The following is a 21,185-nucleotide window of genomic DNA, read 5'->3' as shown; positions in this document are numbered from 1 at the left end:
GCAGCCCCTTAAAGGGATACTGCAAAAAATAAAACCAAAATCTTAAAGGAAACTTACAAACATCAAATCAAAACGTGATTAAAGGGGTCGATAAAGTACCCCGGTCCCTGTGGTGCCCACCGAGCAAGGAAGGCCTGGTGGGATGGGTGGATCAGTGGCAGGTGAAATTTAATACACAGGAATGTGAAGTAACGAACAGTGATTTTGGTAGGAAAAGCAAGGAGACAGTGTAAAGGATACAATTTTAAAGATGATGCAGGATAAGAGGAACCTGGGAGTTTATGTGCACACATTATTGAAGGTGGCAAGGCAGGTTGAGAAAGTGGTTAAAAAGGACTTCTGGGCTTAAATAGAGGCATAGAGTACAGAAACAAGGAAGTTATTAACCTTTTTTTATAAAACACTGGTTTGTCCTTGATTGGAGTACTATGTTCAATTCTGGGCACCACATTTTAGGAAGGATGTGAAGGGTTTAGAGAAGGTGCAGAAAAGATTCACAAGGATGGTCCCGGGGATAAGGGACTTCAGTTATGTGGATAGATTGGAGAAGCTGAGGCAGTTCTCTTTAGGGAAGAGAAGGTTGAAACGAGATTCGATAGAGGTGTTCAAAATCATGAGCTGTTTAGATAGGCAGAAATTGTTCCTATTGGCGGAGAGGTCTAGAACCAGAGGATAGAGATTTAAGGTGGATGATTAAAGATTCAAAGGCAACATAAGATAAACCTTTTTCACAGTGAGCAGTTAGGATCTTGAACACACAGCCTGAGAGGGTGGAGGAGATGCATTCAATTATGGCTTTTAAAAAGGAATTGGATAAGTGGCTGAAGAGAAAATAAGATTTGCAGGGTTGCAAGGAAAGAGCGGGAAATGGGCCGAGCTGAATTGCTCTTGCAGAGAGCTGGTGCAGACTTGACTGGGTGAATAGCTGCCTTCTGGGCTGTAACCATTTTATTCCGAGGCCCTTAAAACCTGCACGAAAATTCAGTTGAACAAAGCACAAGTGTAGTAGAGCAGCTCAGTTACAAAATCTTAGTGGAAGACAGTTGGGCACGTGGCTTCAGCACTGGCCTAGTGAGGGAAGATATTGACCTGTATAGGTGACAGTACCAATTTGATTCCCAGCACATGCTGAATTAATTTGGGTTCAGCTGGAATAGCAGCAGCATGGAGGCCATAACTGGCCTTAGGCCACCTGGCTCCAGACTAACTGCTAGTTAGTTACCAGCAACAACGAATTGCATTTGTACATTTACAGCCCTTAACATAGTAACTTGTCCCTGAGGAACATTTGAAACATAGTTTGACACCAAGCCAAGCAAAATGTCAGGACAACTGCCCAATAGCTTAGTCCAGGAGATAGATTTTAAGGAGCTTCTTCAAGGAGAGAGAGATGGAGAGGTTTGGGTTGGGAATTACAGAACTTGATGGCTAGCAGCTGAAGGCACGGCCACTGCTGGAGAGGCAAAGGAAATCGAGATGCACAGGAGGTCAGAATTGAGGGACTGCAGTGATCTCAGAGGGTTGTAAGACTGGAGGAGGTTAGAGGTTGGGAGGGGTGAGATCGTGAAAATTGCTGCTTTATAGGTCACCCTTGAATAGAAACTGAAACTTGTAGTTATTTGAGCCCAGTATTTGAGAGCTATCTTTGTATTTTAACAGTGCCCTTCTGGTAAGGGAAAGCAAAAGCAAGAAAAACACTTCTTTTTCTGAAGGTGTCGTCTCGAGTGAGACAAACTGAGATTCACCTGCCTGCTTGCGTGGGTGTAAAAGATCCCGTGGCACTGTACAAAGAAGAGCAGGGGATTTCTCCCTGGTGTCCTGACCATTTTTTATTTCTCAAAGAACATCACAGAAACAGATATCTGGCCCTCATCACTTTGCTGTTTGTGGGAGCTTGCAGCATGCAAATTGGCTGCTGTTTCCTATATTCCAACAGTGACTTCATTTCAAAAGTACTTCATTGGTTGTAAAGGACTTCGGGATGTTCTGAGCTTGTGAAAGGTGCTATGTAAATGCAAGTATGTATGTCTTGAGAATTGCAGGTGTTCCTGTAGAGGTTCACATATTAGTTGCTTCTCTTTGCTTTAGCTTCCAAAGGGCCAGGATTGGGTGAGAGAGAATGGGTCAGAAGAACAGATACAGACTCATGATTCTGCATTTAGTGATGGTCTTCCCTGCTAATAATAAAATAATTTCATGGTAATTAAGCCTCTACGAGTCAACACGTGCAGTCTATAATTTGTTTCCAATCCTCGTCAGTGGCAGCCCTCCCACCAAAATGATCAAATTCACAAAAATCTCAGATTCCTACCGTAAATTGTTTTCTGCAAGCCTTTGCTATTAAGCATATCAGCCTGGTTTATGTGCAGATCTTACAAGCACTGTATGGGCATGGGCAATCTTCGCAATCTAGTGTACGTGTGCGCATCTGCAGGCAGCATTCATTATTTACTGGAACCCTGTTTTACAGGCTAAGCATACAATGTGTGATCCTAACCAAAACCATAGATTTGTGGCTTTTGCAGAAAAAAATGCACAGGTTTGAAATATATGATGGCCATAATTCCATTGAATTAACAGTATTTGAGTAATTTTGGTCAGTGTTAAACTGTGCTCCATCCAATGTATCATTAATGTACCATTTCATAGAGTCTTGTTGGGTATTGTGCCTAGTTGGGTCTGAGTTAGGCTCCTGATTATGGCCTTAATTCCTAGGTCTTTAAGCTTTGCCTAGAATCCATACTAAAAGTTGCTTCCTAATTTAATTTGGGCAGACAGTTTTATGCCGTTACCATACCTATCTGATGTGCATGGATGTATGTAGTGCCGCAAAGTTGGTGTGTCATATGCAGAGCAATGCAGAATGTTGCAGCAGTTAGGGAAAGGCCAAAAGCAACCTCGTGACCAAGCAGCAGACAAGTGAAGTGGATGCGTTGTCTGCATTGTTGTTATCTTGCAGAGTAGAGGTCTGCAGAGAAGATTTAAAAATTCTTTAACGTGTACATTAATGATTTTTCTGGAACCATTAAACATTTTGATTGCATGGTGCTTGTGAAAGGGCTATATTGATGAATCCAGGTTTTTTAATGTGACCTTACTGAGAGCTATATGGGACCATAGAATTGACAGCAAGGTTTTGGAACCCTTAGAATAGGGCTTCCCAAACTGCATCCTGCCTCCAGTGGGATGTGAGATGAGATTTTATGGTCATGAACTCTAAGGCAGAAATGGCTGCAGTGAAACTCGGACTATCTGATGCGAGGCCCTAGCAGTTACTTTTTCCCAATGTTGGGCATGGCCTAACCCGTCAATTTCAAGGCCTGATGCTGGTTCCAAAGAAACCAGTGAAAAGGTAGGTGATTCTGTTTACAAAACCCAGCAGTTTACACCACCCTTCCCTCTGCCACTCTCATCTCTCCTCTAGCGCCCTGCTTTCAATCTCTTCCCCATTCCCCTCATCCCATGCTCTTGTAGCCCTCTCCCCCACATAGCTCTAACCCCCACCCAGCTCACACCCTCAACATGGGCTCAAAGTGGGAAACGGTTTGAAAAGCACTGCCTTAGAAAGCAGTGAGTTGCAATATATTGGAACCGTCTTGGCCCTTGATTATTAACTGTGCACTAAGTTGCTAAACCTGGAGCATGTGAGGCAGTTTGACTCTCTGATTAATTCTTTATAGGCAATAGCTTTGTACTGATGAGGTGCAGTGTTGAGCCTGTTTGTAAGTCAGTAAATGCAGAAAGAAAACACAGCTCTGCACATTGTGTTAGGTAACATGTCTGCAGTTTCTGCTCCTATTTCTGCATGAGCTTGCAGGTCCCTGAGATCACTTTTGTATACTGTTCAGATTAGGACAAGGGCAGCAGATAGATGGGAACACCACCATCTGGAATTTTCCTCCCAAGTCACTCACCATCCTGATTTGGAAATATATCGCCGTTCCTTCGCTGTTGCTGGTCCAGAATTCCCCTCCTAACAGCACTGTTGGTGTACCTACGCCACATGGACTACTGCGGTTCAAGAAGGCAGCTCACCACCACCACCTCAAGGGCAATTAGGCATGGGCAATAAATGCTGGCCCACCAGCAAAGCCCACATCTCATGAATAAATAAAAATAAAAGATTCTCAAATGCTAGTTTGAAAACCAGTTCTCGTAGATTTAAAATTCATATAATTTTCCCCAACTAACCCTGCTTCACCCACATCTCTGTTCAAACAAGAAAGCTGGGCGGTCTCCAGCTCCTTCATGCTGTTTTAAAGTATAATTCCAGCCATACTGATAGGAGTAAATGAATGCTGCCAATTGCACACTCCTAACCACCCTGGGAACAGCTTCCCATGTGTGGAAGCACAGCTCCCATGTGGCTGACTGCATTGAGTTAACTGCTTGATGTACTGTACTGGCTGTACAAGTGCTCCACAGATACCAGCCTGAGGCCAATAGCTACAGTCTACACCTCTCAAGGAACTGTGTCAAGCTGAACAATGGAAAATATGTCTTTGCAAAGGAAATTAGGCTATTGTGTTGATATTCTTGCTCCTGAGAATTGCAGGATTTAATTCGAAGCTCCTTTCTCTTTCAAAGGAAGTGTGTGTAAGGAGAAAATTAAACATTTTTCTTTTGCACTTGATGTAATATCAGTTATTTGTAGATAAGACGCAGCTAGCTGTGAGTTTTTCAGAGCTACCTAAATTAAACTAGACTCTGAACCATAAATACATGTCATGCTGCACTTGGAATGACTGCTGGATATCCAGAGCATTACACACTGTTGTTGATTGAGTATACTTCCACTGAGTCAATGCAGACACAAGTCAGCTACCCTATTCATTATCCAAACATAAGATAGATCAGAACAGTTTGCAAATCTGCTTTATTTTACAAAAGGCAGGAAAATACAATCCCAAGGAATCAAAAATCCGAAACCCATAGTTTCAAATGATACTGACATCAGCTCAGTTAGAATCAAACTTCAAATCCTCCTTGAGAACCTCCTGAAGAGCAAATAAACACACATCCAACGTGACCATCATAAGCCAAGACGTCAAGGTATTGCTTGCACATCACCATGACCTCGGGTAGCAACAAGAACCTCCCAAGAGCTTGAATTGCACCCTCATCCAGCAGCAGGTTTGGTCAAAGAGCTGGGTTTTTAAGGAGTGTCTTAAAGGAGGAGAATGGGTTACAGAGGTGAAAGGTGTTCAAGGAGCTTGGGGCCCAGATAGCTGAAGATACAGCCATTAAGAAAAATCAGGGATACTCAATAAGCCAGAATTGGAGGAGAGTTCATTTATCGGAGGGTTGTGGGGTTGGAAGAGATTAGAGATAGAGAGGGGCCACAGTTAAAGGCATGGATGAGGGTTTCATTAGCAGATGAGCTGAGGCAGGGTGGAGTTGGGTACTGTTATGAAGGTAGAAATAAGCAGTCTTAGTCATGGTGTATGTGTGTGGCCAGAAGCTCAACTTAGTGACAGGTATGATGCTGACACTGAATAGAATGGCTTCATCCTCGGAGCTGACAGGAAGAGGGATGGAGTCGGTAGCTAGGGAACAGAGTTTGTGGCGATGATTTTGGTCTTCCCAGTATTTGGTAGGAGGAAATTACTGACCATCCAGTACTAGTCGTTGACAAGCAGTCGGTAATTTAGTGATAGTGGAGGAGTTGAGCGAGGTAGTGGTGAGGTAGAGCTGGCTGTTGTCAGTGTACATGTAAAAATTAGCGATGTTTTCTGATGTTGCCAAGGGTCAGCAAGTAGCTGAGAAATGGGAGGGGGTCAAGGATAGGTTCCTGGAAGTTACCAGAGATAACGATGCAGGAGCAGGAAGAGAATCCATTGCAATTGATTATCTGGCTACGATTAGATAGATAAGAATGGAACCAGGCCAGAGCAGTCCCACTCAGCTGGATGACAGTGGAGAGGCATTGGAGGAGGATGGTGTGGTCAGCCATGTCACAGGTTGTAGACAAATCTAGAAAGATGAGGAGGGAAAATTTACCTTTTCACAGTCACACACAATGCCATTTATGACTTTGAGCTATTTCAGTACTGTAGTAGGGGAAGAAACCTAATTGGAGAGATGGAGTTCTGGGAGAGATAGACACATATTTGGGAGGCGATAACTTATTCAAGGACTTGAAGAATCGATGGTCGTAAGAAATAGGAGCAGGAGAAACTCATTTACAAACAAGGAAACATATGAATTAGGAGCAGGAGTAGGCCCCTCAAACCTGACCAGTTCGATAAGGTCATGACTGATCTGATTGTGGCTTCAACTGTCTTTTGTACCTGCCGCGCCCCCCCGCCCCACCTTAACCTTTCACTCCCAAAAATCCATCTTAACTCAGCCTTGAATATATTCAATGACACTGCTCTAGAATTCCAAAGCTTAACCCTCTGAGAGAAGGAATTCCTCTTCCCCCATGTCTTAAATGCGAGACCCCTTATTTTGAAACTCTGCCCCCTAGTCTGAGATTTCTCCCATGAGGGGGAACATCTGTCAGCATGTACCCTATTAAACCCTCTCAGAATATTATACATTTCAATAAGATCACCTCTCATTCTTCTAAACTCCAATGAGTATAAGCCCAACCTGCTCAACCTTTCCTCACAGGGCAATCCCTTCATCCCAGAAATCAGCCTAGCGAATCTTTTCTGGACTGCTTCCAATGCAGTATACCCCTCCCTAAATAAGGAGACCAAAACTGTACAACATTACTCCAGGTGAAGTCTTGACAGTGCCCTGCACAGTTGGAACAAAGCTTCCCTACTTTTCTACTCCGTTCCCCATTCTACTCCAACACTCCATTTGCCATCTTAATTATTTGCAGTACCTGCCTACTAACATTTTGCAATTATGTACAAGGATACCCAGATCTCTCTGTACTGCAGCAGCATGCAATCTCTCTGCATTTAAATAATGTTTTTTTCTATTTTTCCTGCCAAAATGGACAACCTCTCATTTTCCCACATTATACTCCATCTACCAAACGTTTTCCCACTCAACCTATCAATATCTCTATGTCCTCACAATTTGCTTTCCTATCTTTCTTTGTATTGTCAGCAAATTTGTCTGCAATACACTTAGTCCCTTCATCCAGGTCATTAATCTGGATTGTGAAAAGCTGGAGCCCCAGCACTGATCCCTGTTTGTTACACTTTGCCACCCTGAAAATGACCCATTTATCCCGATTCTGTTTCCTGTTAGCCAATCCTCTGTCCATGCTAATATATCACCCTAAACACTTTGAGCTCTTGTCTCGTGTAGTAACCTTTAGTCTGGCACCTTAAGAAATGCCTTTTGGAAATCCAAATACAATACATCTACTGGATCCCCTTTATCCACCCTACTTGTTAGATCCTCCGAGACCTCCAATAAATTTGTCAAACACGATTTCCCTTTCATAAAACCATGGAGAGGAAAGGGAGTTGGAATTGGTAGTTTGTTGGGGTGGAGAGGTCAAGAGTTGTTTTTTTTTAAAGGGGTGATGACATTGCAGCTGGTTGAAATGATCACAACAGCAGTTTGTAAAATACTTCCATCCAGTAGATGTTAGTTACAGCACTAACTTTCAGAACCAAGGGTTTCCCAGAAAGTTAGTGCTGTATCTAACATCTAGTTCCCCAGATTCCAGGATTCACACCCACCAAATAAAAGCTCTGGGAATTGCTGTTTGTCATCCAATCATCTAGATCAAACCTCTGGGTGTGGAGCCAGCAAATCCAAGGTGCATCAAGTGACAAGCTTCAAAACCACCACCTTGCCTAAATAAAGGTTTGCATATGCTCAAACATGGTTCCCTGGGTACTGACAGACCTCCAAAACACTCAATTTATCTTTTTTCACAAGTTGTCTTAAATGGTGAGGGTTGGCAAGCTGTTTCATTGGGTACTCGGGCAGAGCTCCAGGCTTATCTATACTCATTCGAGCAGTATCCACACACTTTTCCAAAATCAGTCGTGGACTATATGCACTTGGTATTTCCACAATGAGACTGTCCACAGTGAGACTGGCAACATTAAAAATTGGAGCTCGTTCTCTCGTAGACACTTTTGAGTCAAGGAAGCGTATAGTTCCTCAGGACTGCCTGCAAGCCAGCTACTGGCATAAACTGCTGCCCTTAACCCAACTGCCTTGCCACTTTAGGATCGCTTGTTTTATGCTTGTTTCTCAAGCTGAATGAGGAAGGGTGTCAAGTTGCTGTGAGATTTTTATGGTTGCAAGTTTCCTCAATTTCTTGAAAATTTGCTCTTCACCAACAGAGCTTGCTGTCAATTTATCAACTCCCTTTCTGACTTGACACAACTTGGAGCTGTGCTTCCTTCATAGTGCAGTGCTACCGAGGTCAGGTCAAACTTTAAAAGCAGTGAGTTATTGGAGACGTCCAGAGCTACCTGAGGAGTTAGAACTGAGGCTCTGTTTGGTTAGCAATGTATAGTGAGAGTTGCCAGATTTTCAGGCTGCTGCTCGCCCTGCAAGTACACAGGTTAATGAGTTGTTTTTGCATCACTAGACTATGAACTTTCTCTCCCTTTCCCATGTTGTTGAAGTGCTCACACTGCCTCCTTTTGTCTCATCATTGCCTTTGACAAAGTCTTGAAGATCTGGAGAAAGGCTACTTAATAAGTTAGGGCATGAAATGACTGAGATCAGGTTCTGAATGAATCACACAAGTGGCTGTAGGTGACTTGTACTTGCCATGTGGAGGATGAATGAGGAAGATTTTATTTGCAGTGAGTCGACTGCCATCTGCTGCTCTCATGGGTTGTCTCAGTCACTGCCACCTGTGCCAAACTGCTCTTGAACTTCTAGTTGAACCAGGTGTTCATCTTTACAGAGACAGTGGTCTATTTTCCCAGTGGCTAGTGCCAGTGACTCAGGAGCTGTTTGTGAACTGCTGCTGTATTGGAGCAAAGAAACCAGTAGCAATTTACATGGAATGTCGACTGCAGATTCAAAGACCCAATTTTATTTTGTGGGTTTGTACATTTGTTTCATACAATTAAATGTATGAAGACTGGAAACTGTCCAGTGTTCCTCCACCTAGAATCTGAGCATTAACAGCACCAAGATAAAAGCAGCTTACTGATATGTAATCTTTTAAGTGTGATCCCAGTTTCAAACGGAATTGAAGGGATCATTTGTTTCATTCATGGAATGTGGGTGTCGCTGGCTAGGACAGTATTTATTATTCATTCCTAATTGCCCTTGAGTAGGTACTGGTGAGTGAGCTGCCTTCTTGAACTGCTGCAGTCCATGTGGTGTAGGTACACCCACAGTGCTGTTAGGAAGGGAGTTCCAGGATTTTGACCCAGTGACAATGAAAGAATGGCGATATATTTCCATGTCGGGATGGTGTATGGCTTGGAGGGGAACTTCCAGATGGTGGTGTCCCCATGTGTCTGCTGCCCTTGTCCATCTAGGTGGTAGTGATAGTGTGTTTAGAAGGTGCTGTCGAAGGGGCCTTGTTAAGTTGCTGCAGTGCATCTTGTAGATGGTGCACACTGCTGTCAGTGGTGAAGGGAGTGAATGTTTAAGGTAGTGGATGGGGTGCCAATTAAGCGGGCTGCTTTGTCTTGGATGCTGTCGAGCTTCTTGAGTGTTGTTGGACCTGCATTCATCCAGGCAAGTGGGGAGTATTCCATTGCATTCCTGACTTGTGCTTTGTGGGATGGTGGACATGCTTTGGGGAGTCAGGAGCTGAGTTACTCTCCGCAGAATTCCCAGCCTCTTGAGACAGCTTCGAAACATGCTTCCAAGTACTCAAGCAACTTTTCTAAGTGTTTTTTTTGTTGGCTTTGTTATCTGTGTGTTTCTGGTTTCCTCAGTGTTTGTGGTTAGTCAGAAGTAGTAGTTCTATTTTGAGTATGGTGCTGGTTATAAAAAGCTCCACAGGATTTGGATGCAGAGGTCAGTAGAGAGCTCGCCTGGTTCTAGTGCTGCAGTAGATACTCGCCCATTAACTGCTGAAGTTTATCCTGGTTTAGTGCGATCCCACCCCCATAGCAAGTTGGTGTTGAACTGAACTGACTTGGGGAGGGGTGATGGGTACTAGAAATACAAAGCATATTGGAATGGTTTTTTGTGTATTTTAGGAACTGTAGCACAGCCTGTTAGTCAGTCTGGTCGTCTTTAGCAGGGACTTGGTATGTTAACTTGATCAGCATCAAGTACTGTAAGATTATGAAATGTGCTATACCTACCAAACCAGCATTTTTTAAAACACTGATGAAGATGTCATGGGTGTGGGTACAGACCTGTTAACGATGAAATTAAGATGTCACTCAATGAAAAGTATATTGGTTTGTTCTTTGTGATACAGCCTACTCCAGAGAGTTCAAAGTTGTCATTTTTCACTAAAATCCCAGAACTACACAATAATTGCAATTGAGCGATGTAAATAAGGTAGCCTGGACAGATTTTGGTGCTAAAACCAGTTTTGAATTAAGAGTGGACTCTACATGATGGATACAAGCAGCAATTAAGAGCCAAAAGAAGGTAGCCTCCATGTTGCTTTTGATTGATTTAACTCCGATTCCATGCAGTGACTTGAACTCTGGTTATTTTTCTCTCTAACAGGTTGGTGACCTTGTGAAAGTGACGAGGATGAACATCAGCGGCCAGTGGGAGGGTGAGGTGAATGGCCGACAGGGACTGTTCCCTTTCACTCACGTCCAGATCATTGACCCCCAAAACCCTGAAGAGAACGAGTGACCTGAAAGATCTGGAACATGTGGTCACCTCCATCTGCCTGTTCATCGCACACGGTATCAGCATCACATCTGGTGCATCGCTTCCAGACTAATGGGGAAACCATCATTTTGCCATGGAACCGCGATTGGATTTTTGAGTATCTGCTTACCTGCTGAAATTTAATGTTTCTGTCTGAGCTCTTCCCACGTACCATTAAAGCTATATGATTACTAACAATAAATGGAGAAAAGGACGGGAGAGAGGCAGTCTCGATCTCAGTGCCGCAATAGATAATGCTTCAGTACAAGTTTGAAGCCAACTGGGATAACCGAGTGTATTCTTGGCTGCACCCCTCACACTTGGAACACTTGATGGATATTCCTGCTGCCTGTGACAGGCATGTAAATGTGGTGATCCCTTGCCAACTTACTGATTGTGGTAGTTAGGGATGCTACTGGGACTAGATTCATCTAGCCTCAGTTGTTATCTTGAGTGCTTACTTAATGTAAAGGAGCTGAGCGAATAACTGAGGCATTGGACTCAGAAGAATGATTTTAAATGGTTTGGAGTACAGCCTATATAACGTTAGTCTGTGGTGCCATATCCAATATGTAGAGGAGTCACAATTTTTTGGATACAATCAGATAGATAGCTGTAGAAAACAATCATGAATAAGTCACTTTTGCAGTTCTGTAACACCTGTAAAGACTGAGCCTGGAAAGAGGAAACACTCTGGCTAAACGAGAACAGAATTGCTCACACTTGTGAATCTAAATAGGTTGCCAGGTGTAGGCCTGGTGAGGCACAAGGATTTTGGATAAACTGGTGATACACAGCCTTAAGTAGTGCTGGGTGGGCTTGGGTGCAGGCAATCTGCAAAAAGATTGGCTTGTGGGCTTCCGATTCAGTAAGGCAGAACCATTCCATGTCTTTTAACATGGAGATTGTGGGTCAGCTTTTAGTTAATGGCCTTCAGAAAATCTGTAATGGCACAAAACATCTGGCTAATGGGCAGAAATATTCCAATGGAGATGTTAGTGCCTTTCCCTTTTGGAGGTTTTTCCTAAAAGCAGTTTATTGATCTACATTTCTGTGATGATCCTCCATGTCGGACAGCTCCCTTGGTAAACTCATACCCAGCGTGTACAGTCTGCCTCACTTATGCCAGTGTCCAACTCAAGTCGGATGGTCTTCACCTACTCCGAGTGGCCAGAGGGTTTTGTGAGGAGCCAGCTGTTGTCAGTCTGATTTGGGGTGCAGTGCATTTTACGGACGGAGTCCTGCTTAACCTCTGAAGCCTGAAATGGACACTGTTTCACGCGCACACACACTCACTGGTTTCTTGTGCATGTGCCACTTAGTTTACTTTTTTCACCTTCTCTCTCTTGCTTCTGCCCTTGCTTCTCTCTCCCTCTCTCGCCCACCCCGCCCCCCCGTCTGTCTCTCCCCTTCCCTCTCCCTCTATCGCCTCCCCTTCCCTCCCCCGATCTCCCGCCCGTGCCTCGCCCCTCCCTCTATCTATCTTTCTCTCGGGCCTCCTTTCTCTCTCTCTCTCGTGCCTCACCACCCCCCCCCCCCTCTCTCTCTCCCCCGTGCCTCCCCCATCTCTCGTCCGTGCCTCTCCTCTCCTCTCTCTCCCCTGTGCTTGCCTGTGACTTATTTTCCTCTTTTGCATTGTACATTGGGGGTAAGGACTTGATCACTCCTCCAAGCAGTCTTTTTAAAAAAGAGCAGTCCAAGGTAATCTGTATTGAAATTGGCTTCCCTTGGCTGACTAACTCATTTTAAGTAATAATTCAAATGAAGGAGTTCAAGCCTTATATGTTTTAATATCTGTGCACTGACTGTGCTTTATTTAATAACCTGGGTGAAAGAATTGTCACCTGCAGTGCAACACTAAAATCAAACACTGTTGACAAGCTATCACCCCACCTAGCCGATTACTGAGGGGTGCTGCACTCCATTTGAGGTATTGGGCCTGATCCTTTGCTGTGGAAGTCTAATTTCCCCTGTAGTGGCAACACAGATGATGCTTGTGGAATAACTGTACATAAACTATTTTGTTGGATTGAGCAGCAGTGCACCACTGATCTGCCCCCCAGAGGTGACTGTGGGAAATTGATTGTCTCCATTGTTGCTCTGTTCCCAAGCAGCACAGCACACTGCAATTTAACCAGGTGGATGTACAGTAGCTGCCAGTAATGGGCATTTGCTTTTTTTTCCCTATTGGAAAATTGTTATTGATTGGATTTTATCCAGTTGCAGTGTGTATGTAACGAATCCACATGAGCTTTCCTCTTCTCCCACTCGGTGGCTTGGAGTGGTCCTTCCCAATGAATAGCTATAGACAAGTGTGTGCTATTGTAACTGGTTGCTTAGCAGTGTTCATTTTGCACTGTTTTCATGTTGCACCATAGTTACTGGTTATTAAAATGAAGCCTTGGCGCTCTACACCTTGAAGCTCACTGCTTATTCTGAACATTGAGGAAATCACCTGGTGGAATAGGGAGGGGGGGAACCAGATGAGTTCCTGAGGTCAATTCACCATCGAACCAAAGTATGCACCTAGTGCCTAAAATAAAAGTGTCCACTGTATGGGTGGGAGCAGGTTGAATTAGATTAGCTATCACTGTGCTGATTACTTTTTGAAGGAGATTTTTAGAATTCATATTTGCACAGGGGCTACCATGTTGTGGCTTCAGACATTTTAAAACCAACACTTTTATTTGCCTTTCACTCCAATTCTTGCCTTGCTGAGGTCTTCAGGTAGTTGAACAGATCCTGGGTTGTAGGACTAACCATGACATAGTATTGACCCAACAGGCTTTTATTACAGAATCACACATTCTTTGGATATGCCTCAGTTTTGCTACTCATACTAATGCGACTAGCTTTGTGCCTTGTTCTGTTTTTTGTTTCCTTCATCAAACCACTATAGCTCCTTTGGTCTGTCTGCCAAGCTATTACACTGGACTCCTAAAATTCTGTCTAGTTGCCAGAAATGCCCTGTGAGAATGGATGATGCCCTACATTTCCTACACACACGCACACACACACACACACACACACACACCGCCCCCCCGCACCGCTTCATCCCTTGATGATTCAGTTCCAGTTTGAGTGTTTCCCCTTTCAGGTTCTTAGTACCTGGCCGGCTTCTCTTCCTCCTTAGCTTGTCAGCTTCCATAATATTATAACCGGGCTCGTGCACTACAGGAAGGAAATAAAACACATGTCCGCGCCTCTTGTAAACGTCGTGCAGTGATTCAAGAAATGAATCATACTGTGGAGGGTGAGCGTGTATTCAGCCTGCATCACTTGCCTGCCTTCCCACTGCATTTGTCACCAATAAAAAAAATGTTTACAACACAGCAAATTCACAACAGGTTTTTAATATGTGCTCATAGCTTAAACTATTGGAAATGTTTGTCTGCGGCCTCCATGCATGCTAGTCTCTTTTTATTTTTGTAGAAAGCTTTGTGCTGTCTGTTCCAAGAGAATTATTAATGCATTTTGTTTAACATTCTGGGAATGGGAGCCTTTTGCCTGTGTACAGTACAGATCATGTCTAACCCTTGATTGAATAAATCTAGTGTTTGGAAATGCAAGTGTCTAGAATGTAAACTGTGCTCACAAGCCCCATTATTCTATAAAATGCCATTTGCTTAAACAGGCTTTTTGGTTGCTTTTAGTTTGTGTGTTTCAGAAGTTAACAGTATTACAGTATTTGCAGGTTTCATTGAGGGGGCATGTCTATTTCCTTAGTTTTCATTTAGGTCAAATGTAGAATTGCCCCATTGTTGAAGCCAGTGTTTGTACATATTAAATAAACTTGACAATAATTCACACTTTCTCCCCTCTGCAATCTTGAAGCAGCAACAATAGTAGAAGCTGATGTGGATATCGGGAGAAAGCTAAAAGAATGACAGGAAAATACAGCCTATGTATAATACACCGAGTACTACTACATCAGAGTAGTCTGGACTTGGGAATCAGGGCAGGCCTTCTGGTGGACTGTTAATAATTCAGATGGTAGAATGGAAGACTAAATCCAACAGGCAATCTGGCTAAGTTAAAAGGGAAGACTTTTAGCCAAACCACCCAACTCAGATAGTGGGTTTATTTTACTTGCAGTCTACCTGTAACCCACGTTTTAGATCGGCGACAAACTTAATTGCTATTGTAGGTTTGATATCAGCTGTTGATGAATGTTTCTTGAATCCACAGGCTGCTAAAAAATCTATTGCATCTCATGCCACGGCAGATGCATCTTTTAGTTTGCAGCATTATTTTCAACAGCAATTTGACTCATTACTAAAGTGGTAATGGTAATACTGAGCTAATTTTAGCTCAATGCCTCTCTGCTCTGTAGAGCTTTGGGAAAGTTTGCTTGCACCTCTTGAGCTACAGGTTTCTGTCCCATGAAACTAGCCGCCCATTCTTGGAAATGGCTACCACTGAGTGACTGCAGCTGCACAGCCTTTGACCTCCCCCACTCCATTCCTCGATGCTGAAGCCCTGTTGAGTGTGGGAGAACAGTTGAACCTTTGTGGAACTTTAAAAAGACCCACAAGTTCCACAATAATAAGTATTTAGGACATACTTTTAAGGGCAGCCCTCTCCATTTGTGTGGAAAGTATACAAATACTAGTTGAAAGGAGGCCTTTGCTTAGCCTGTTTATTTGGTTCCAGGTGAGTAGGCAGACCTTATCTTGCAGCTGTTGGAGAGTAGACAGTTAATAGAGGGTAAAAGCCAATGGTGGGGAAAGATCTGGTGCTTTATAGTCCAGCCCTTGAGGTTTATGCACTCTTGTGACTGGCTGATAGTAGAAGCCTCACAGCCATCTTTGGTTAGCTTCTCTCGTACATTGCTTTTGCAATGATGTTTGCCTGCTGTGTCTTGAGGAACACATCTAAAATCTCCAAGTTTAATCTCAACACTTTTCTTTCTGTTCAATTATGGTTTGGGTTTTCCATTGCCACCCTATTCCTGATATATTTGGTCACATGAACATTTTTGCAAAAATATTCTTTGTGGTGTTTATAAATTATCTATGTTGAACCAGAAATTGATACTAATGGTTTGAAATTACTTTGGGGCTGTTTTGTCTAAAATGTTACAATAAAGCAGAATTAACCCTTGTTCTATAACCATATAATTGTTTTCATGAGCCATCCAGAATTCCATTTTACAAGCTCTTTCATTTTCTCTCGAGGTACTCAACAACTCTCAAGTAGCTGAACACCATTCAGGACAAAGTAGCCCACTTGATTGGCTCCCCATCCACCACCTTAAACATTCACTCCCTCCACCACTGAAGCATAGTAGCAGCAGTATGTACCATCTACAGGATGAACTGCAGGAATTCACCAAGGATCCTTCAACAGCCTCTTCCAAACCTGTGGCCCCTACCATCTGGAAGGACAAGGGCAGCAGATAGATGGGAACACCGCCTGGAAGTTCCCCTCCAAGTCGCTCACCATCCTGACTTGGAAATATATCACCGTTCCTTCACTGTTGCTGGGCCAAAATCCTGGAACTCCCTTCCTATCGGAATTGTGTGGGTGTACCCATACCACATGGACTGCAGCGGTTCAAGAAGGCAGCTCACCACCACCTTCTCCAGGGCAACTAGGAATGGGCAATAAATGCTGGCCCAGCCAGCGAAGCCCACATCCCGTGAATGAATGAATGGGGATAAAAAAGTTAGGGATGGGCAATAAACGCTGGCCCAACCAGTGACGCCCTGAACACACATTACACAGCAGAGAATGGAAATCTAAAGGGGTGAGTGATTTTGACTGGGGGAAATTTCTTTTGTTCCAAAAGCTTTAACCCCAGTGTTTTAAAGGAACGCCGATCTTGGCATTTCCACTCAAGAAGGATTCACTAATTTAAATAGGATTTGTTGGGAGGGATTCATAGAGCAACACTGACCTTTTGTGGGAGTAGGGAGTAGGAGCACTGGCCCGGACTTGGTTGTGGGGTTGGGTAATGCTGGGAGGAAAGTGAAGAGAGTTCTAGAACAACAACAGGCAGGGGATGGGATTATTGGCCCTGCTTCCGGCCTACACAGTTGGTTAACCTCAGGACTCCACAATCACACACAATCACTTGAGCAAGGGGCTGACGAGTAGCCAATGCACCTTTATAAATTACAAGCTCTTTCTTTTCATGAGAGGAGTAAGCTGAAGGGAAAAAAAGTAACCTATTTGGACTAATCGTCTACATTCAGATTAGAGATCAAAACTTAAGCCTTCTAATCTTTGGCTCTGTGTAACAGGGCAGTTCATATGGACCATTCAAAGTGTCTAGCTCTTGTCCCTCTGCTTTGTGAACATTACTTTGGACAGATGGTGTTTCTGCCACCAGTTTACAAGTTTAGTGGTTCTGTTGGAGCTGGGGTTTCAGGAACATACCATCTAGAAAAAGATGTCCTTCCAACACAAATTTGTATCTGAAGAAGTCATATTGAACTCAGTTAACTGCTTCTCTCTCCACAGACACTGTCAGACCTGCTGAGATTTTCCAGCACTTTAGTTTTATTACAAAGTTATGTCCTCCTGGAGATTTTTTCTTAAGTTCAAAGCTAGCAGCTGTGTAATTGTTTGGTCAGATGTTTTGCCATGTCTGTTCTTGATGTTGCTGTCCCATTGCCACATAATTACTATATTAGCCTGGCCATTTTATTTTTATATTGGTCCTGATGTTTAACACTGTGGCAGGCAAATATCTGGTTAGATAAAAGTGGTCACAAATAAAGTTAAATCATTGATGCTCAAGTATTCACTGGGGAAGAACAGTTATGGTTCTTGCGCTTCCTGTCAGGATAAGACAGTATATCGTGTGAAACAAACTGCCACCCACAGCTGTGCTGCTCTTTTGAGTCACTTATGCCAACACATGAGCAGCCTGGGAGCAATTAATGATGCAGAGAATAATTTTGTGACTCTTGTGTCTGTGGAGCTGGCTTTGTGCCAGAATGAAGGGGATTGTCAGATACCATTATTTCATCTGTGGTATCTTTTTTGTATACCCACAACCCAAAAGTAGTAGAGATACTGGGGCATAGAATCACTTTGCACAATTCACATGATCTTGTTCTGTTCACCTTTATAGTGCTGCTAAGTAACAATCCGAGATGAACTTAGAAAGTACTGCTAGGAAATACCATGGCCTGGAATGCCTCACTTTCCAGACGTGCATGGGCTGGCTTTTAACCAGTGGATTAAACTTACTTAATGAAAACATGCTGCTTATATACCTTTTTTTAAAGAGTAAATTCTTGGCATCCACTGCTTAAGTTATTCTGGAGATGGGCTCAGGAATTGCTGTTTCTTTGCAGTTTAACATCATTTTTCATGTGGTCTGGAAAGTCTGTATCCCATTACCTTGGACATTGTACTAGTTTTAAAAATCCTTTCAAAATTCTGAAAATTTCAATCACCTCAGATTCTGTTATAAAATACAAAGCCAACTTCTTTAACCCTCCCTAGTATCTAATGGTAAGCTGTAATGATCATTCCCATACACTGTTGATCCTACAGTTAACTACAGCCCAAATCAGATGGTTGAGTTCAAGTCCCATTCTGGAGACCTGAGCACTGCAACTTGTGCTGATACTCTGTTGCTGCACTATTGAGATGTGCTATCTTTCAGATTAAACTGAGGCCATGCCTGCCTTCTCAGATGGACATAAAAGATCCCATGGCATAATTTGAAGGGTAGAGGAGTTATCCTCAATGTCCTGGCTAATATTTATCTCTCGATTAACATCACTAAAACAGATATTATCACGTTGTTTGTGGGAGTTTTGTTCTGTGCAAATTGGTGCTAAGTTTTTTGCAACAGAGACTACACATCAAAGATGCTTCATAGGCTGTAAAGCACCTGAGGCTGTGCAAACTGCTATTTAAATGCAAGTCTTCCTTTATGGCGGGGGACTTTAAAGACTTTGTATTGTGATGTAGCTCCCACTCTACAGTGGTCAGACATTAGGGTTCAGTTACTTTTAAGTAATGTTACTTACAAGATCTGCAGATCCATTGCCTGGAATTACAGTGCCCTCATCCTCCAGAGTAAGAAGGTGCAGCATTTGAGGAATGACCTGACAAAGTATTGATACTGGGTTTACACCAATGAAATGCTGGAATGGCAGGAAGGAGTGCTACAATGATGCTTGCCTTCCTTCGTTCTGATGAGTGGTTTTGGAACCTGCGTAGAGTGAGGTGCTGAGTGTTCTTCAGAGATGAGAGTCCTACTCTTGAGTACCACTGAGGGAGAGACTGAAGAGGACTGCTCCCCTGCCTGTGACATCAGAGGGTCACTACCACAATGTCTTTACATCCTGCTTCCTGCACCATGGCAGAGGGATTCAATCTGTTATATGTGATGTTTTTATGGGACACTAAATTATCTTAAATTTCAGTATGTGAATCAGAAGGAGCTAAGCAATATTTGTGAACTAACATTGCTGAATAAAAATTGTACCTCACTCTGAGCTTGAACACCTGGAGCTCAATGACAGCTTTGGTTACCTACCCTGATGGCATATCAATCTAGCAGTTTCAGATGGGAGGATTTTACTGGTCAAGTCAAATATTTCATTAGTCAGGGAGAGTCTGAAATTCAAAAGTCCCATTACATGGTGATTGGAATGCATCCTTATATATAAAATTTGACCTGTAAATTGCTGGAAACATGAATTGACAACAGCATAGCAAGATTATCTGGGACCTTGTTGAATGTCAGAACAGTCCACTTCCTTAATGAGATTTTAGTGTTGAGGAAAAAAACAGGAAAGACTGATGGATCGAATCAGTCACAGAAAGTGTAATAGGGAGAGAAAGGTTGGATTAAGAGAAAAAAGACAAGCAAAAAAAATTTTTTTTTAATTAACTTTTTAAAGTCCCTATGATGTTACTACGCCTGCAATGAAACTCAAAACAGTTTTAAATTGTTCCCTTTCAGGGCCAGAGAGGTAAATTGACATTGGATTAACAACTATCAGACACTGCAGCAAGTTTAATAGACAATGTTCAAACCCAGGAAGTTCTTAACAATAACAAGGAAGTTAAGGGTGATATGTTGTATGTGTGAGGAAATTCACAACTCATTGCGTATCGCTTCTTCCCCTATATTTGTTGACTGATTTCCACGTTAGTAGTGGCATGCAGTGTGAACTTTTTGTTCTTTGTTGTGACCCCAGCACATCAGTATAAAAGTTACGGTTGAAGCATTTGCAACCATCTTCAGCCAGGGTGCTGAACAGATTCTCCATTTGGGCCTCCTTCTGAGGTACCCCCACCATCAGTTGCCAGTCTCCGGCCAATTTGATTCACTTCATGTGATATCAAGAGATGGCTGAGGATACCACAAAGGCTTTGGGCCTGGCAACATCCTGCCTGTAGTATTGAAGGCTCCAGAAGTAGCTGCAACCCTAACCAAGCTGTTCTGGTCCAACTACAATACTGGCATCTATCCAACAATGTGAAAAATTGTATAGGTTATGTCGTGTCCACAAAAACGAGAAATCCAATCGCCACCCCATCAGCCTATTCTCAATCGTTACTAAAGTAATGGAAGGCATCAACCAGCACTTGCACTGCAACAACATGTTCACTGATGTTCAGTTTGGGTTTCAGCAGGGCTACTTGGCTCCAGATCTCTGTAGCCTTGGTCCAAAAATGGACAAAAGAGCTGAACTCCAGAGGTGAGGTGAGAATTGACTGCCTTCAACATCAAGGCAACATTTGACAGAGTGTGGCATCAATGAGCCTGAGTAAAATTGATGTCCATGGGAATCTGGGGCAAAACTCTCCACTGGTTGGAGTCATACTTAGCACAAAGGAAGATTGTTGCAGTTATTGGAGGTCAATCATCTAAATCCCAGGACATCACTGCAGGAGTTTGTCATGGGACTGTCCTGGGCCCCAATATTTTCAACTGCTTCGTCAATTACCTTTATATTCTTTCAAGGGGCGTTGACATCGCTGGCTAGGCCAGCATTTTTATTGTTGTCCATCATAAGGTTAGGAGTGGGGATATTCACCGATGATTGCAGTGTTCAGTGCCATTTGTAGCTGCTCAGATACTGAAGCAGCCTGTATCCATATGCAACAAGACCTGGACAACATTCAGGCTTGGGCTCATAAATGACAAGTAACATTTGTGCCACATGTGCCAAGCAAAGACCATCTCCAAAAGAGAGAATCTATCCATCTCTTCCTTGGCATTACCATCACCGAATCCTCCACCGTCAATATCCTGGGGGTTACCAGTGGCCAGAAACATAACGGAATCAGCCAAATAAATACTGTGGCTATGACAGCTGGTCAAAGGCTGGAAATTATGCAGCGAGTAACTCACCTTCTGCCTCCTCAAAGCCTGTCCACCATCTACAAGGCACAAGTCAGGAGTGTGATGGAATACTCCCCACTTGCCTGGATGAGTGTAGCTCCAACAGCATTCAAGAAGCTTGACACCATCC

General features: G+C 43.2%; 1 protein-coding gene across 1 annotated transcript in view; it reads left to right on the top strand.

Annotated features, from left to right (window-relative positions):
* Window positions 1-15,837, top strand: part of crkl (v-crk avian sarcoma virus CT10 oncogene homolog-like) — a 78,379-nt gene extending 62,542 nt beyond the window's left edge. The window contains exon 2 of the mRNA XM_041202722.1: window positions 10,582-15,837. Within this exon, the coding sequence (XP_041058656.1) occupies window positions 10,582-10,716 (135 nt within the window). The 3' untranslated portion in view covers window positions 10,717-15,837. The remainder of the gene's footprint in view (window positions 1-10,581) is intronic.
* The last annotated feature ends 5,348 nt before the right edge of the window (window positions 15,838-21,185 follow it).

The sequence above is a fragment of the Carcharodon carcharias genome, chromosome 13 (assembly GCF_017639515.1).
Source record: "Carcharodon carcharias isolate sCarCar2 chromosome 13, sCarCar2.pri, whole genome shotgun sequence".
Taxonomy (NCBI): domain Eukaryota; kingdom Metazoa; phylum Chordata; class Chondrichthyes; order Lamniformes; family Lamnidae; genus Carcharodon; species Carcharodon carcharias.
Note: the sequence above shows the minus strand (reverse complement) of the source record. Positions and strands in the feature narration are given on the sequence as shown.